Source organism: Colletotrichum higginsianum, chromosome 9 (genome assembly GCF_001672515.1).
Source record: "Colletotrichum higginsianum IMI 349063 chromosome 9, whole genome shotgun sequence".
NCBI lineage: Eukaryota > Fungi > Ascomycota > Sordariomycetes > Glomerellales > Glomerellaceae > Colletotrichum > Colletotrichum higginsianum.
In genome coordinates, this window is record NC_030961.1 from 1,836,296 (window position 1) to 1,853,475 (window position 17,180).

Here is a 17,180-nt window from a genome sequence, read left to right on the forward strand (position 1 = left end):
CACGTAGGTAGGTAGGTATGATCAGGTACGTATTTGTGCCAAGTACCTTCTGTTATGTACGAGTAGAGTGCCCGGATGCGCGACGGGGGTAGTTCGGCGACCGCTTTGCTTAGAGTCCACCACCCACCGCCAGTCGTAGCTCCACCATAGTTTTCCTAGGTAATCTGTACGCGAAACAAATTCTTCTGGAGCCTCGATTTTTCCAGTCCCGACCAATCTTGCCGGCCACGCACCTAATGAAACCGTCGATCTAGGCCAGAGCCTCAATGACGCCGTGAAACATAAGCCTGACCCCAAAAAGTCCAAGCCCTTGCCGTCCAGGTGACCTATTCGTTTTTTCCCCTTCTCAAATTTCTCTCCCCGACCATCGGCAAACACCGGGAGACCTAGATCCAACGCCTGCCGCCGCGCTTGCAGTGGCGACACGACATCGATGACGACCTCGGCCACGACCCTCCTCCCCAGGTTCCTCCTGCCGGCCCTGAGCCCCATGTGGCGCGCGGCAGCTACTCCAACCGCCCGCCCGGCCGCTGCGGCCATCCGGCGAACCGCCGTGTGGACGATCCGGTACGCGTCGTCCAAGCCGACCCGCGCCGGCCAGAAGGGGCCCCTCATCCTCGAGAAGCCCGCCAAGTTCAACCCGCCCTCACACGGCTCCCGGCTTCCTAACAAGAACGTCCCGAAACACTACGGCGGCCCCCTCAGCGGGCAAGAGGCGCGGGCGCAGCGCACGCGCGAGTACCCCGGCACCATGGCCCCCGAGGGCACGTGGGCGCATTGGTTCTTCAACAACCGCAAGATTCACCTCTTCATCTCGCTGGTACGTAGGGCCCATGACGTCGCCCCCGCCGGGTGACGGATGTCTGTCGAGCCCCCATATACTAACGACTGCGCAGGGAACCCTCACGACGCTGGCCATCACGACGCTGATCCTCAACTTCACGCAAACGTCCCCCTTCAAGCACCTCCTCCCCCCCGCCTCCGAGTTCTGGAGCAGCCCGGTCGCGTTCATCCGCACCTGGGTCCACGTCCTGCAGCTGCACGAGCGCGACCGCAACGAGAAGGCCATCGCCATGCACACGCGCCACACCGACGACGTCGCCAAGCGCCAGTTGTACCGCAAGGTCCACGGCCTCGACAAGGAGAACCCCATCGCCAACTTCCTCGGCATGAAGGAGGAGTCGGAAGAGGAGAAGGAGGCTGCCACTGCTGCTGCCGCCATCGAGGCGTCACCCGTGGCCGGCAGTGCCGATGTGGTTACGGGGGCCGAGGAGAAGAAAAGGAAGTGGCTCGGCGTCTTCTGAGCGACGGACGTGAGATAATCCGCCAACCATGTACAACACGACCCGGTTGAGGGAGAAGTCTGTTTTTTAGTTGTGATATACCCTGACCAACACACCAAGACTATAAAAAAACCACCATGTACAACTATGCATCTCGAACCCAGAGCCACCAAATTGGTATCATGACTTTTGTCTTCCCTGCCAATCGCCCATCCCGATGTGTGTGTGTCGCAAGCGTAAAACCATGTCCGGCCGTGCCTAAGCCAGCTCCACCGCGGCGATCCCCTCGAGCACCTCGTCCGCAATGCCTCCCTTCTCCAGCACCTTGGAGACCATCCCCTCGAGCACGTGCAGCTTGGTGCCGCCTATGGGCGGTCTCCACACGCCTTCGGCCACCTTGTCCTCGCCGGCCGGCGGCGCCGGCGGCGCCGGCGGCGCCTTTGACGGTGTGCCGGCGAGGCCCGTCGCGGGGTTCGCCGAGTTAAGCACGCCGGGCGCCGTCAGCCGCGAGGGCGGGTCGACCGTCCGCACGGAGAGCAGCTTCAGCTCGCGTCCGTCCACGTCCATGCCGCCCGCTGACGCGGCCGTCTTCTCCTCCGCCACGGAAACAGCGAGCGCCGACTCGGCGACGGCGAGCTCCTCGCGCGCCGGGTCGAAAATGATGTTGCCGCCGACGGCGATGACGAGCAGCGTGATGGGCGGCCGCGCGCCCGCCGCGGGTGCGCTGCCGTCGCGCGGGTACAGGAACGTCGAGGCCTCCCAGTCGTCGTCGAACATGGGGTCTTCGTCGCCCTCGGACTTGAGGCGCGGCAGGCGGGTCGCCAGAAGGGCGAGGTGCGTTGTGAGGGAGAGGAGCGGGAGGGGGTACGACAGCGGCGGGGAGATTAGGAGGATCTGGTCGTGTGTCAGCAAAGTGTCGTCTCTCTTTTTTTTCTTCCTTCTTTTTTCTATCGGGTGAGGCAAGAACGTACGTCTAGGTAGAGCTTCCAGTGGAACCGATTGTTAATCCGCAGCTTCTTGGTGAACTCCCCGTCGGCGAGCAGCGCCTCGCTGAGCATGTTGGACAGGAACACGGTCGCGGCGTCGTCGTCTCTGGAGCCGGGGATCTCGACCGTCATCTCGAGCCAGTCGTTGCTGCCCTTGGACTCTCCATCTTGGCCTTCTGTCCTCTTCTCCGCCGTCTCCTCGTTCGCCTCTGCGCCAGGCGGGACGCGGGTCTTTTCGATCTCTGCCTTGACGCCGACGATGGCCTCGGTGCCGTCGGAGAAGCACACGCGTGCGCTGCCGTTGGTGCCCGGGAGGATGCCCGTCTCGGCCGTGAGGGGGCGGAACTGGTTCGCCTTGCGGCCATCCGGGCGGATGGGCGGCGTGAGGGAGAGGGAGGAGTGGAGGTAGGCGAGCTCTGCTGGAGAGAGCATAACCTGCTGTGCCGACGCCATGCTTGCGTGTGTGTCTGTCTGTGTATGCACGTGTGCGTTGCTTCGTTCTCGTGTGTTTTCGCTCGGTATCGCACGCTGTGATGAGGCCTCGGCGGCTTGGCAAGTTTGTAAAATTGGTCGTGATCTGGGAAGCTCGAGTTTTCGGGCGGGACGTCGTCGCAAAAAGATGCTTCGATTGAATTTCGCCCGAGCCCCAATGGTCAAGGAAGCAGGGGTTTTCTGATGGTGGGGCCCGCGGGGTGTGGGGCCGGTCGGTGCGAAGCTGTCCGGATCGGTCCTTTGGTGGTGGTGGAGGCCGCTTCGACGACGCGGCATTGCACATTCCATCGCCGGGTTTCCCAATGAGCAGAACAGCAAGACTTCATGGTCTATGAACGTCGGGAGAAAACCAAGTCAGGTATCAGCCATCAAACAGTAGCCGACAGACCGTTTTTTAGCACGAAAACGAACATGATGCAGGTCATCTTGCGTATCCAAAAGAGGCATGCTAGCTAGCATCCGTCAAAAAGACACTTTGCACGCTTCTCAAGGTCATCTCACTGTTCAGAGGCTACTATCAACCTCTTGATGGCGACATGACAGGCCTCGAAACAAGATGGTCATCGTGCTGTGACTACCGAAGCACCTGAGCGTGCGCAGAGAGCTGGTAGTTTGCTGAAGACACCTTCGACTTTTGATTGAATTGTTCACATGAAAACCATCATGCAAAGTTTTACTGTTTCAAGTAGTGAGACTAGAAGGTGTTCTCCGAGGCTGGGGCCACGCACAGAGGGATTGACACCTTTGGCGTAGATGCCAACATTAGTGGTCTGCCTTTGCGCATGCTCTGTAACTTTACAGCATCTGCTGAATCCATGCCGCAAACTGGTAACATCGGGATGATGATTGCATCCGTTGTTCTCATAGAGCTCCTCCCCTAACAGTGACTGTCTATGTTGCTGGCGATTCGGTACTGTTTGTGATTGTAATTGGGGACTGACATCCACGTATGCCGGAGCGTTTCTACATGAGAACCTGGGTATATACTCGTGGCGGCTGAAGGACCGACCTCCTTACCTTCTGGATCTACGGTCCTCGCATGTCCTGCAGCTGCAAAGGGTTGAGAGTTGGAAAACCAATGAGTCTACAGGCATCACCAGGCCATATTCACGTCATACCAGTTAGTAGATGCTCGTATGCAACGAAGGGCCTCGATGAGTGGTTTTCTATGGTTTCCTTCCGGTATGTTTCCAGTACCAGCCGTGAGTTAATGGCATCTTCGTGCCATGTGCACAGAGACCGCGGGAGGGTACGACAGGGAGCCTGATAACCATCTTCATGCTGTCCACGCCGCTCAATCAAACTGTTTACCTGACGATGAAGATGTCTTTGCCCACCAGTTCCCTCCACTACAGACAATACTTCACGAGAACTTGGAAAGGTATCGGCCGCATGGCAATCTCTATTCTCCTCTGGTGGGCAGTTGTAATTGCTGCATGTGTCACGCATGTGTGCCTCCTTCGACATGTTTACTCGCTCCAGTGCCTCTGTTGTTCTTCTATTCGTTTACATGAGTCACTACGGAAGCTGCCCGTTCAGTTTCCGCATAAGGAAAAATCGACATTGACCTCGACAGCAATTTCGAAAAACTCTGTAAGAGGCTTCAACCTGCTGCAAGTCTCTTGATCACATTGATATATATATATATATATATATATATACAGAGTCAACCACGAAGGTGTATCGGGACAGCAGCGACTCAAATCCGTGCGCTTGTCATTGGAACCAGTTCTGAACAGGTTGGTTGGAGCGCCGGCCTAACAGACAGTATGGATTTGGCTTGTTTCTCCGTAGTAAGCGTGTGAAAGAGGATGTCTGGCGCGGAGTCGGGATCCGGGGCGTGCCAATGATGAGAGGACGGACAATTGGACAGTCCAAGTCAACCCATATCTCCGTGAAGCGTCGCGAGGGGCGGCGGCAAAATCCTCTCGAGCGCTTTTGCTTGCGTTCATATTGGGAACCTCCGCGGTCTGAGAAAGTCCGAAGCCTAACCCCAAAACACTCTCACGATGCTCCACAGCGTCGTGTGCGTATCCAGACTCGCCATCGACATGTACCGGCCCCTGCCTACCCTGTTTCCACAGCTATCGGCCAGATCTATCAGCACCTAGACCAATTTCACGATCGGAGGGGGGGGGGGGGGGGGTGTCTACCGTCACCGTTACTGTAACCTTCCAACCCCGGCCAACCTCGAATCACACCCAGACCGAGACCGACTTCGTTCTTGAGCGACCGTCGCCAACACCCGAATCAAGCTGTCATATCGACGGGACGACGCATACGTCTCGAACCCCCGCGCGACACGAACGACGACGGCGATTGCATGATCGTGGCGCATTAGGCGTTGGGTACCGGCGCAGCCAAGGGGTCAACCGCATATGGCGGGTGCGACTCGGCGAGCAGGTTGTGCGATGTGCAAGGCCGGCCTATTCGTCGTTCGACATTGTGGTCAGCCCATATGCCTGGATCGCTCGCAAGAAGCACCCGAAAGAACAGATCGGTCATGGGAGTCTTACCCCGGGCATTGCTGCCCCATGAATCGAGGGCGCAGAAGACGATCATTGAGATTCTCGGAGAGGGTGGTAGGATAGAGAGACAGATCCAACTGCTTGTCGACTAGGGCGGCCAAGCAACCCGCGACGACGAGATCTCTGTTTGTTTCGTCACCGTGATGCTTCCATCTCGACAGCCTTGGCAACCAGACAGGGGGATGGGATGGATAATTAGCATTCGCCTGCAACAAAAATGGCCAAGTCCCATAATTCCCTCCAACCGTTGTACATGAGCAATGGCAACATCGACAGCGCCGACTCGATGACGCTTACGATGGCGAACCCCCCATAGTCGCCAAGATTGTCCACACGGGAGGCACAGTGTTGTTGGTGGAGGCCGGTCGCCCAAGATGTGTCCTCGGCAGGCTGACCGATCGGTTTGCAACCGAGAGATACAGTATGTATGTAGGGAGCTCAAAATCGCCCGCGGCGCATGCTCCGCTCCATCGTGATTCGACCTGCATGAAGAAACAATCCGGTCGATTGCAGGGTCCTGGCGCGCCCTCTCTTCGATCGAACTGGATATCCAGGACGCCTAGCTCTGCCGAGGATGAGGTCTTTTTGTCAGATAATACCCGTTTGCTCGTTTGATCGCTTGCTCCATAGTCAATCTCCTTTCTCACCAGTAGTTTCCTGGCGTGTAAAGCGCCAACCCCCCCACGGCTCCTCGTACCATGAAGAGGAATCTATCAGCATCCCCGACCTTGACTGGAAGGGCCGGCTGCCTAATCCCCATGCTTCATCTTCGTCCTCATCCTCATCCTCTGGCTGCCCAAGACCCCGCACGCAGACCGAGAAAGCAAGGGAGCGGAGCCTACGCCGCTGAAGCCTGGGCTCTTTCCCAGAAATCCGCAACTGAGCTGCCGCCTCCCGCTGGCCAGCATCGCGTCGCCCACCGATGTGGGGCCAACCATTCCCGCACCCGGAGCGTCGCCTTGCCGGCAAGCGACAGACGAGAAAAAAGAAAGCCCGGCCCCTCATCGGTGAAGAACCGGAGTCTGTGCCCGCCCTTCTCCATGTCACCGGCCATAGCAGTCCACTTTCTTCTTTTGTGTGTTATTGTGCTGTCCAACTGCCGATGCGAGTCCGGCTATGGGGTTTTTTTCCCTTTTCCTTTCTTCTTTTGTTAACCCATTGTGTGCTTTGCCTATGGATGCTTACCTCCTTACCCCTGGGCAGGCCTGTCTTCGCACGATCAAGTAGCTCTTCACCCCCCCCCCCCCCCCCCCCCCCCCCCCTAACCGAAAATTCAGAGCCGTATCAGCCCATTCGGACAAGATCAGCAGCCGAAGCAAGTTTAATATCCGCCACGGGTGGGATGAAGGGGGACTTTTTACTTGATCAGCGCGGGATTTCACTCCTTAGCACTTTCTGCACAAATACACTAGGTAAGGAAAAAAAAAAAGGAAAAAAAGAGGAAAAAAATATGGACAGGGGGCCGGTTGGAAAGACTCCATGTTCTAGGCCTCAGCGGTTCGGGAGATAGGCGGGTCATCGATTGGACCTCGACCTTGGCGCGCGCGCGCGCACAGGTCTGGCCTTGACAGGACAGATGCGGATAGAGCAAGGACGGGGACCCGGTAAATTGGCTGACATCCTCAATCATTCCTCGCTGACACGTTCTCTGTTTGAACGGTGTCCATGGCGGATAATTAAACACATGCGTAAGAAAGGAACGGGCGTTTCGAGGGCTCCGCCAGCCAGTTTGGTCCCTCTCCAACCAGGCGGCGGCCGCTCGTCGTTCCATGTGTCGTGTTATCGTGCTTCGCAACCCCGGGCATTCTTGCCTGTGTGTTTCCAGCCGGAGGATAGCGTCCCTGAGATACGCCCCCCCCTGGCAGGCTGGTAGATTCGATGGGAAACGAAGGAACAAAAAAAAAAAAAAAGAAGAAGAGAAATGCCGAAATGATCGCCAGCCAGACCGAGATGACCCCTCCTATTGGCCCGCTGACCGGTGATGACTGCCCCCTTCGCCAGGGCTGGACCAGCTCACCTGGCTGGTTCGGTGATTTTCGTTTCGCCCCTAATCGACAATATCGACCATGAGGCAATGAACCCACGGGTGAGATACCCGGTGGTGAGGCTGGTTCGCTGACAAGCCAGGAGCAAGGGGCCTTGCCCTGTCAGAAAAGACGGCAATGCCATCAGCCAGTCAGTCAGTCCCCTTGTGGATCCTGCTCGCGGTCAGCCCGGTCAGCCCGGTCAGATGCAGGACAAACCTCCACGACCGCAATTGGGAGGGGGAGACTTACGGGTGTGTGGACAGGAACCAAGCGGCGGCTGATTGCGCTGGGAGGGATATTCTCCTAGCTGAGCTGAGCTGGAGCGTCCAAATCCCGCAAGCTAGACGGCGAGAAGGAGGAGAATATGAGTTGAGCGACCCATCAATTCGGGGCTAGATGGAGTGGGATTGGCGTCGACTGACTGGTCGATGATGTCCTGCACAGTCGAATCGAACGGAGGGGGTCGCACTCACCAGGCTGGCTGGCTGGCCGACAGGTGGCGCGCGAGGGTGTCAGTAACGCCTACCCATCCCTTACTCGGACGATGGAACGATGGGTGGTGGTGATGGTCGGGAATCTGCACACTCGTGCATCCCGTCACGGATGCGTCCCTCTCGTTTGGGACAGGATGCAGGCGGAGGGTCGAGGGGGGAAATGGTTGACACAAGGCGCCACGTCAGATTGGGTCGTCGAGACGGCCGAAGCTTCGAAAGCATACCGTTGTCGACCGGTGAAGATGGTGTTCTTTCTGGTGGCGTCGGTGCTCCGGTCTTGCAACTGGAACGCTCGTTGTCTGCATCTCAACGTGGTACTGAAGCAAGGGGGGGTAAGGAGGATGGAGGAGAGGCGCGCGCCCCTCGGCCCTCCCCTCCCCTTACACTATTCAGAGAACAGCATGTTTGAACTTGCCACACTTGACGTATGGGACACGGGAGAAAACACGCCCGCAAAGAAGAAAACTGAGACTTACGAGAGACCAACGGCTTTGCGTGCCAGTCCACGCAACGGCTACACACACAAGGTGGCCATGGGGGAAGAGGGGGGGCGCGTCGTTCGCTAGTTCATGTCGGTCGGTGGCGCGCGGGGTCTCTCGGAATCAACCCTCGTGAGTTGAGCATCGAAAAGTATTCGGATGGGTAATAGCATGATAACAGAGGCAAGGTCATGGAACACTCCAGGCTTAGCCTCACACCAGTGACCGTTTGGGGGTGGGTAGTTATTGGCCACACCCAGAGAACCAAACATGACCGGCGAGGTGGTGTCGTCCACCAAAGACGTACTCCAAGACACACATACACGCATGCACGCTCAGAGAGAATTTGTGTGTGACAGTGTATGTGTGTGAGACCCCGCCGCCGCCGCCGCCGTCGTCCCTGGGCGCAGCTGATAAGTCGGAAATGGTTGAGGAGAACGGCCAAGATGCACAGCTCTTCGCCTTCAGTGACCTCCTCCCCGCCTCTCTGGGTCGACAAGCGTATGGGAGGATCTCGGGGATTTCATAGTGCCCAGAGAAAGTCAAGACTACGGACCGTCGTGTAACATGACTGGAGGATGGCGTAGGCCTGGTCGACTTTGGGGGTGTTGGGACTTTGGTCTCTAAGGTAGTGAAGCAACATTCGTTCCCTACAGGACGGCGACATTCTCGAGCAAAAGAAAAACCTAGTCGTTCATGGACAACACAGGAAACGACAGGCCTTAGCCGAGAAGGGGGGAAAAAAGGACACAGAGGCCGGGGGAGGGGCTATATTCGATAGTACTCGCAACCCGAGACAAGTTGTTTACTGCCCGCGGCCGCACCGTACGCAAAGTAGCCCGCAGCTTTTGGTCAGTTATCATCATGACCGTGGTTGCGTCAAGCCCAAATCCTTCGTTTCTGTCGAGGTGTGCAAGCGCCGCCCCCGCCGGTCCGCCTGGTAAGAAATCTCGTCTCATCGTCCTCGTCGTCCTCGTCGTCGCATGCCCCTGGAGAAACGGCAGTCCCGGATGCGATGGTATCCGACTTCTGGCCCCGGGAGGTCGCCAAACCACGCGTCCTTCTTTCGGTTCGCGTTCCATCCCCAACGACGATGCGCTCGTTTGCTGGCTGGACGCATCGAAATGCTCGCTTGTCAGACCCCTATGGGTCCCCGTTCGTGAGTCCGAGATGAAAGGACGCTAGTCGAGCACTGTGAGTGATCGTCGTCCAGCAAGGCAAACCCCGGCATTACCCCCCTGGCTCAAAAGAGGAAGGGAGAGGGAGAAAAGGCTAAAGGGAGAGAGAGAGAGAGAGAGTGTGTGTGTGTGTGAATGGATAGACAGGCTGACAGCCAACCTCCAATCGACGCCATCATCAACCAGAAACCACAGGTTCATGGTTCCAACGGCCCTGCCAGGCAGGGTCTGGATATGCACGCTGCCCTTTTCGTCGGAGCTGCTGCTGCTTATTACCTCCCCTGCTTCACTTCTTTTGGGTGGACGTTGTGCAGAGACCATGCAGCTAACTACCACCCCCACCTTGACAGATTGGAGCAAGGAAGGGAAATATCCAGACGGGACAACTTCAAGGCCGTTGGCTTCAATAATCGACGAAATCCCAGGCTGGCGTGGTTGGCGTTACGCCCGAGCGAGGTTGATGCAATTCGTGGACGGCGAGGGGAGTCGTCGCTTTCGTCTCATCGTCAGAACATCATTAACCCAAACCTTGATTCGTCGATCCAATGTCCAATATGAAATATCAGGGGTACCAAGATGTACCTACCATATGCACTCCCGCAATCTCAGCCTGCTTGTGTAGAGCGGATGGCTCACACCCCTAATTGGGCAACAGTAAACGAAGAAGCCAGGAGCCGGAGTGCGGAATTCCCCTAGCAAGTCATCATCTATCCATAACCCAGGGGACCAAGATTCCCATGGCCATCCATATATGGGCAAGCAGTGAGCACCAGCACGGGCTTTCTTGGCCTGCTTTGAGCCCCCTAAAGCTGAAGCCAGGGGGGGGGAGGAGGGGAGGAATCATCCTGGGCCAACACGGGCAACAAGAAGAAGCAGCGAGCTTGGCTTTGGCTCTCGTCTCCGCCGTCATTTCGCCAGGAATGCGGGGGAAGAAATAACGTAGCATAAACATGTCGCCGTTGGTCGTCGTCGTCGTCGTCGTCGTTGTCGTCAGCCGCGCAGTGAGTCGTGACCCCATGCGCCAGCCAGTCTTGTCTTGTGCTGTCTTCGTTTTGCATCACGCCGTTCCATCGTCTACCCATCGCCTCTCACACATTGAGTTAAAAAGGAGAGCCACCAAGAATGCGGAGAAAATAAGACGTTCGTTTGGATGCAACACCACCACCACCGCATTTGACACGAATAGTGGAACCCTCACCAGACCACCTCTCAAAACACTCGAGTCTCCGAACGGGGCTTAGCATTGCCCGGTCTAAGCCTGTTTCTCCACGAGCTGCAGAGTGCTAGAGATAGACGAGCACCAGGAAAAGAAACCATTCAAAAACAGAGAGACTGGGGCCATTTGGGTCATCTGCAGCACCGACTTGTGCTCGTCCGCCATCTCTTCCATCCCAAGGAGGTTCCATGATGAATGATGATGGGACATCATCCCCATCATCACCTGGCCGCACCCTGATTCACATCGCTGCAGGGGCAGACGGGCTGCCAGTGGAGGGTGTTGAAGAAAGACACGGAAGAGAGCGAGAGAGGCTAGGCTAGATGATGCAGTCAAGCAAACAAACCAAAACACTTGCATCCTCTCGGGATATGGCGCAGAGGTGCCCGTTGGCTGCTCGCTGCTCAATGCTCAAGCCCCCTCCCCCAAAGACTGGCTCTCCACTGGCTGCAGGAGACAACGTTTGCTAGAGCCTACAGCCGAATCCGACGCAGAGGTTTAGGCAGCGGGACCAGAAGCGGCCCTTTGCAGAATGGCTCTCCCGCTTGGGTTCCGCCATGCACAGGTTTGCGAATGGTGAATCTCACCGTTCGTGGCGGAGGCTCACCTCAGCAGGTCACTCACTCTCACCTTGTTCCAGAACCGGTCACCAAGACTCGATAATGGCAGCCTTGTGAACCGAGGACCCAGCCCCGTTGAGAGGCCCTCCGTCTACCGAAAGAGGCTCCGACTCCGATGTGGTCCGCCGCCCAAACAAGATGCGAAGTTCCAATGTCGTCACTGACGGGTCTCACGAGAGACGCCCGAGCCGCCGCGGACGCTTCACCCACGCACGACTATTCGAGGACTGGCCAAGTCGCCCGGGTAGGGAAAAGATCCTCGAAATAATAATAATAACAACAATCGCCCGACCGGTCGTGGCCGCACCCTGATCCCCCCTTCTCACTGGCCTCTCTCGCCTCACTCCAGTCGGCCATTTTCTTTCGCACAAACTGCTGACTCCTCCAAGGTTGCACTGCAGCTCTAGGGAGGGTATCGTGAGGACAGGGGTGCAGATTGGGCAGCCCGTTCCTCGCCGAAGGCTGAGAGAGAAAATTTGAGAGCGAATATTGCGAGCGTGGGGGAACGGACTGGCGAGGACGATAGACCGACTGACAGAGGGGTGACCGTAAACACCTCGACTCGACATGGGGAGCAAGGCGTGCGGGCAACGATCGCGCTTACAAGGGAGCCAAGATCGAATCAGGGCCGGGAACGCGCCTGTGTGCACTCTGCGCTTTCCGGAGACCGTTGCTGCTTTGGTAGACGTTACATTTTGACGAGTCGAGTCTTTGCAGAACACAATTTTCCGACAAATTTTTTTTTCTGGTTTGTTTTTGTCTGTCCCTCGATCAAACCCGCTTCAGGGGCTTGTTCAGTTGACTCAGATTTTGACATCGAGGGAATCGTGCGGCGAAGACCCCCTGTCTAATAAAAAACAAGAACGAAAAGACTTCGTTGTTGACTGGCAAGTTTACCCCCCGAACCCAGTGCATTCGGTCAGTCGGAGGTTCCATATCTTCCACACTCGCCGAGGGGCCGGGCAAACTCAATCTGCCTGTCAAGCCAGAGAGACGTGCCGCGGTGCTCCACCCACGATCTCGGATTAGATGGAATGGTTTCGCCATGATGGTGTCGCAAGCAGAGGCCGTTAACCTGCAAGGTACGCGGCCGAAGCAGCTGCGGCCACAATCGCACACACTCAAATGCGCATCCAGATCCTGTATCAGGGGGGGTCCTTGGGGTGATTCGTCGGTTGGTCGCTCAACCCTCGGCTGACGCCGTGATGGCTTCGGAACGCGCCCGCACTAACCGGCCTGGTGAAAGCTCAGTCACTCTCCGCCCTCAGCCCTCGGTCTGCGCTGAACGGCGCGTCCGTCGCTGGCTGGTAGGAGGTCATGCCGAACAGGGGGCTAGTCAATGGCTTCCATTATCGAGCGGCTGGCCAGATGGCCCAATGAATCGGGGGGGTTAGTAGTGTGGCTCGTGAGCCTTTGGAGAATGGTGTCATGGGGACACGGCTGTGTCCTGGAGTTGTCCAGCGACCAGTAGAATGTCGACGCAGTAAACACCGTGATCGTTTACAAAAGTCTTGCCGTGATTCACATTACAGGTAGACCCTCAGTCAAACAGGAATAATTCATGGTGAATGGTCACCGACCCACCCCCATACAGCCGTCGTTGCCAGACGGGCCGAGTCTTGGGTATCAATCAGTGATGGAATGCTGATCGGACTCCACGGGCAAGGAAACCTAGTGAGGCCATTCCGATGCTCAACGGGTCTGAAGACGCTTGGCCCCTACACGTCTCCTTTGACCCCCTTTAACCTCCACTCCGTCTCCAGCACCACCACCCTTTGCGGGCAAACCAGGGCTGGTCCCTGTCCTCCCGCATGACCCGTGCAAGGGACGCGGCAGTGCCACTGGTCCATTAGAGCTGCGGTGCGGCACTCTGATATCAAAGATGGTCCTTGACTCCCCGTAGATGCCTGTCGTAGGTGAAGATAATGAGCGCAGTTGAGTGCCGGCCGGGAGTGCACGTCCCGTGAATCCGGCGCGCTTTCGTGAGATAAGAGCCAGCATGCGTTGGGATACTGTAGACGAGGACCCTAAATACCTCTAAATGTCCATTTAGCCCCAACCCGATCGAGATAGGGTGGACATCATGAGGGGCGTCCTCTTGTGAGAGAGTCCTGGAAAGCATGTTATCGGAACCACGACTGTTGTTATCACCGAGGCCCTTTCGTGCTCTGGGTCTCTGGTAGCCTGTACTTCGTGGACCCATTCCTTCGTCCCCAGACCCGGTCGCAACTCGATTGAACTCTAATGCCATCTCAGCCGAGTCCGAGCCTCCCGTCGTCAAGCCTTAGAGTTGGAATTGGCAGCACGCTAGCTTCGTCATTTGGGGTCCTCTGCACGAAGCGGACGCCGAGCAATCCGACCCCTTTCAACTTGCTTGTCCGGGGTCTGGTTGTTGCAGTCACCGGCACCGTCAAGGTAGAAATCTATCTCATTTGCCTTTCTCCCAACAGCGTCCTGGCCCACACAATCCGGTTTTCTGTGCCTGGGACCTCTGTTCAGGGCCTCTGTGCTCTGCCATCACGGGAAAGGGGGGGCTCCCACTTGAGGGGCGAAGCAGCACTATCTGATGCGGGCGCAGAGCACGCGTATACGGTAACAACCCACGCCACGCGCGTATCTCGAGCTCGCCATCGCTTTCACCATCCCACGCCAGATTTGTGGGCCTTGAGGATGCACCGTCAGTTGCGTCAATCCCCACAGCTCCCGTTGCGAGTGGGCTGGCGACAACCATGTGGTAAAGATATCGGATTAAATCCTGCCAATGTCTTTGGGAAATATGCCGGTTCCTGGCAAGACGTCTCGGGGCCGGCCTTGTGGGCCGTCTGATTGGGTGAGCGCATGAAGAGATGGCTTATCTGAAGGGTGCCGCTAGGTTGAAACCAGGCTAACAGGAGTCATGGGGTTCTTGTCTCTCTGCCATCGTCAGAGACAAGAAGGGCCATGGCCGTTGCTATTTGCCAACGCTGATGCTTTTCTCAGATACCCGCGGCAGCCTTGTCGAAAGAGCGACCGGCATTCGTGAGACAATCACGACGACTATCGCAACAATGGCGGGATGGGTCGTCTTCTTGCTGGGGCCGTCGTGATCGGAACTGGGGCTGCCATATTGAGAGATAACGCTCATGAGACGGTATACCACTCTGAGTGCCCGGGCGACCAATCATCATGATTCTGGAAGTTCTCAGAGGACGACAGCCGCGAGGGACGGGTAAAGGCGTCAATTTCCTCAGTAGTGACGACGCCGTCGAACTCCTGGCAGCTAGGCCGGTCCAGGCAGGGTTGGCTCCTGCGACATTCCGTGATGCAGCAGCTGCATCAAGGGCGGCGGAATGCAGGTCTGGGTGAAGGCGTCGGGACGAGTGGTCAGGTGGGCTGTCACGCTGTCCATCGGTCGACTCGGGTGTGGGGAGGCTGCCGTGATGTTGATTTGTCCGACGTCCTGGGCCTGTTTCTCCGTTTCTCCTTCCCCGCCTCTGAGCAGATGTGGGTGAACACCGAACAGGTTTAGCCGCCTTTGGCTCGCAGCAAGTTCCAACTGCATGTACGACGGGACAACGAGCTGCAAGAACGACGACTGGGTGCTACTTCTCATGCTCGTGTGTTGCTTCTTCTTCTTCTTCTTCTTCTTCTCGCCATGTACAGTTGCCGATTTTGCCATTGACTGCCCGGAGTCAGGCAGAGCATTTGTGCCCTCCCCTCGCCACTCTAGCAGGATGGCTCCGTGATTGCCGCCAGCCGAGGGTGGAGCGCCGGCTTGCTTGAAGCACAAGATCTCCACCATCCCTGCCGAGTTAGCTCATGTTGTTGCTCATCATGGGGGCAACACCAGACTTGTTGTGCACCGGGGATTAAACCAAAGGCGCTAGTCTCTGGCTCGCATCGCGTTTCGCAGTGCCTGCGACGGGAATGAATTGGCCACGCCCACACACCGAGACGAAGATAACATTCCAGCCGATCGAGGATGGCATAAGTAAGTGGTGGGTAGTAGCTCCCATGATGTTGCGATACCACGCTTATGCTGCGTAAACGAGACCCATGAATAACGGACTTGGAGTTGTCCGTGGCAAAATAACGTTTGGCTGTCATGCCAGGTACACCCGGGTAGAGGCGGTCATGAGGATGGCGCCGAAACTCTCGACCAGGCACAGGAGGAGACATGATCCTTGTTATGATGCTGTTTGAACACGCGCCGGGATAGACGAGCCAACACAGACAGAGACGGGCGATGGCGAACCCCGGATTTTGCTCTGAGGCCACCCCCACAGGATGTTAGTGTGTAGTGGGTTGAGGTTGGCGTCAGATCTCCTATACACAATTTGAGGCGTGGCCAATGAGGGCTACGATGGCCTTCAACCGGCCTCTCTCCCCTGCCCTCGACCCAACCTCATGCAACGAGGTCGATCGTTGTGTGGTTGTGTATGGGCTTGATTAGTGGGTGAACTGAGATGACCAAGTGGCCATGGGAAAAGAAGACGTCGAGGTGGTCTGCTTGGTCGTACCAGCGTCCATCGTCTGTCGCGTCTGCAAAGGGGAGGAGACGCCCCACCCCCGCCGCCGTAGCATTCGATGGCCACTCTCTCCTGGCCTGCCTGCGGTCACTGGTGGTGTGTTGCCGTTGCCGTTGGCCTCTCTGCTGCAGCTCGAGGGCAATTCTCCAGAGGGTGGAGCGTGGAGAAGGAGGAGAGGGGACGGCGGCTTTCGCTAATTTTTTTTATTTTTTTTTGCAGACACCAGCCCCCACGCGGTCATGCCTCATATCATTCGATAACAGGCTGATTGGGACTTGGTTTCTGGCTGACACCTACTGAGTCCATGTGCCTACCAATGAGGGTCTTGATTGAGACGGGGATCGTGAGAAGCCGGGGAGCGATAATGTCACAGTAAAACAGCCCGGGAGATGTAGGAATTGAAGAATGCTGCGGGCTCGTCGACGCGACGAAACGAAGTTGGGAGTTGATACTCTCCTCTATCCGTGCCCAATGCGGTTGGATATTGATGGACCGACAAGAGAAGAGCTCTTCAGCAGCTCTACGAAGCGAACATTGATCGCGCTTGTCGAGACTGGTCCAGGCCGGGCTTTCCAGGCGAGGCGATGGAGGTGGCGTAGGACGGCCGGCTCTGTGAGCGCATGTTGTAGTTGTGCAAATTCTGATGCAAGTTGCAGTCGTGGTAGGTAGCATCTGCACTTGTTATGCGCTCTTGCGCATCCTCGTTCGACGGCGGGCCAGAACAAGTGGTGGTTGTTATGGTTGGTGGTGGTGTGCTGCTGTGTCTGTTACTGCCCTCGACCTTTACTTCTCTGCCTCTGCTCTCTGGCTCTGGGCTGGCTAGCAAGCAACACAGAAAAGAGTGCTGCGCTGGATCTAACAAAACACACATGACTGTTCTTTGACGGGAGGCCGGGGTCAGGCTCAGCTAGCACGCTTCGGGAGGGCGTGGGTGTCGATCATGGCTTGAATTCGAGCAGGGAAAAGAAGGGGAAGTGGATGGAAGGGAGTGGCAAGGCATAGGGGTGTGTGGACAGAGCAAACCTGAAGAGTAACCTAAGCCAATGAAGGAAGCTCCACTAGTCTGGATTAACACTAGCGCTGACGAAACAAGCTAGCCTCCTTGCGTGATGCGATGGCTGTGGGTTTCCGCAAGTGCCTTCTGCTGCCCATTGGCTCAGGACTGCTGTCTCTGGTGCATCTCCTGCAGACTGTACTTATGCCTGAGGTATTCTTCAGCTGCATCCAATTGCTGGAGTCAGCATAGCCGTGCATTGGGGGTACATGGTAGAAAAGTACACTCATACACTGGCTGCCTTGGATAGTTGTAGGTTCCTCTCTATCTGTACTGCTAACGCCATTTGTGCCTATTCTGTATTAATGCAGATGT

General features: G+C 56.9%; 5 protein-coding genes across 5 annotated transcripts; 2 read left to right on the plus strand and 3 right to left on the minus strand.

Moving 5' to 3' along the window:
- Positions 1–433: 433 nt before the first annotated feature.
- On the plus strand, positions 434–1,304 carry CH63R_12793 (uncharacterized protein; the record flags this gene model as incomplete). The annotated part of the gene is made up of 2 exons (XM_018307767.1): positions 434–820; positions 897–1,304. The coding sequence occupies 2 exons, from the start codon at positions 434–436 to the stop codon at positions 1,302–1,304; spliced, it is 795 nt and encodes a 264-aa protein (XP_018152184.1).
- Positions 1,305–1,541: 237 nt separating this feature from the next.
- On the minus strand, positions 1,542–2,722 carry CH63R_12794 (3' exoribonuclease family protein; the record flags this gene model as incomplete). The annotated part of the gene is made up of 2 exons (XM_018307768.1): positions 1,542–2,177; positions 2,255–2,722. The coding sequence occupies 2 exons, from the start codon at positions 2,720–2,722 to the stop codon at positions 1,542–1,544; spliced, it is 1,104 nt and encodes a 367-aa protein (XP_018152185.1).
- A 2,376-nt stretch (positions 2,723–5,098) lies between these two features.
- On the minus strand, positions 5,099–5,323 carry CH63R_12795 (uncharacterized protein; the record flags this gene model as incomplete). Its single annotated transcript, XM_018307769.1, has 1 exon — positions 5,099–5,323. The coding sequence occupies one exon, from the start codon at positions 5,321–5,323 to the stop codon at positions 5,099–5,101; it is 225 nt and encodes a 74-aa protein (XP_018152186.1).
- Positions 5,324–9,153: 3,830 nt separating this feature from the next.
- Positions 9,154–9,474, plus strand: CH63R_12796 (uncharacterized protein; the record flags this gene model as incomplete). The annotated part of the gene is made up of 1 exon (XM_018307770.1): positions 9,154–9,474. The coding sequence occupies one exon, from the start codon at positions 9,154–9,156 to the stop codon at positions 9,472–9,474; it is 321 nt and encodes a 106-aa protein (XP_018152187.1).
- A 5,088-nt stretch (positions 9,475–14,562) lies between these two features.
- CH63R_12797 (uncharacterized protein) lies at positions 14,563–15,084 on the minus strand (the record flags this gene model as incomplete). The annotated part of the gene is made up of 1 exon (XM_018307771.1): positions 14,563–15,084. The coding sequence occupies one exon, from the start codon at positions 15,082–15,084 to the stop codon at positions 14,563–14,565; it is 522 nt and encodes a 173-aa protein (XP_018152188.1).
- Positions 15,085–17,180: the final 2,096 nt, after the last annotated feature.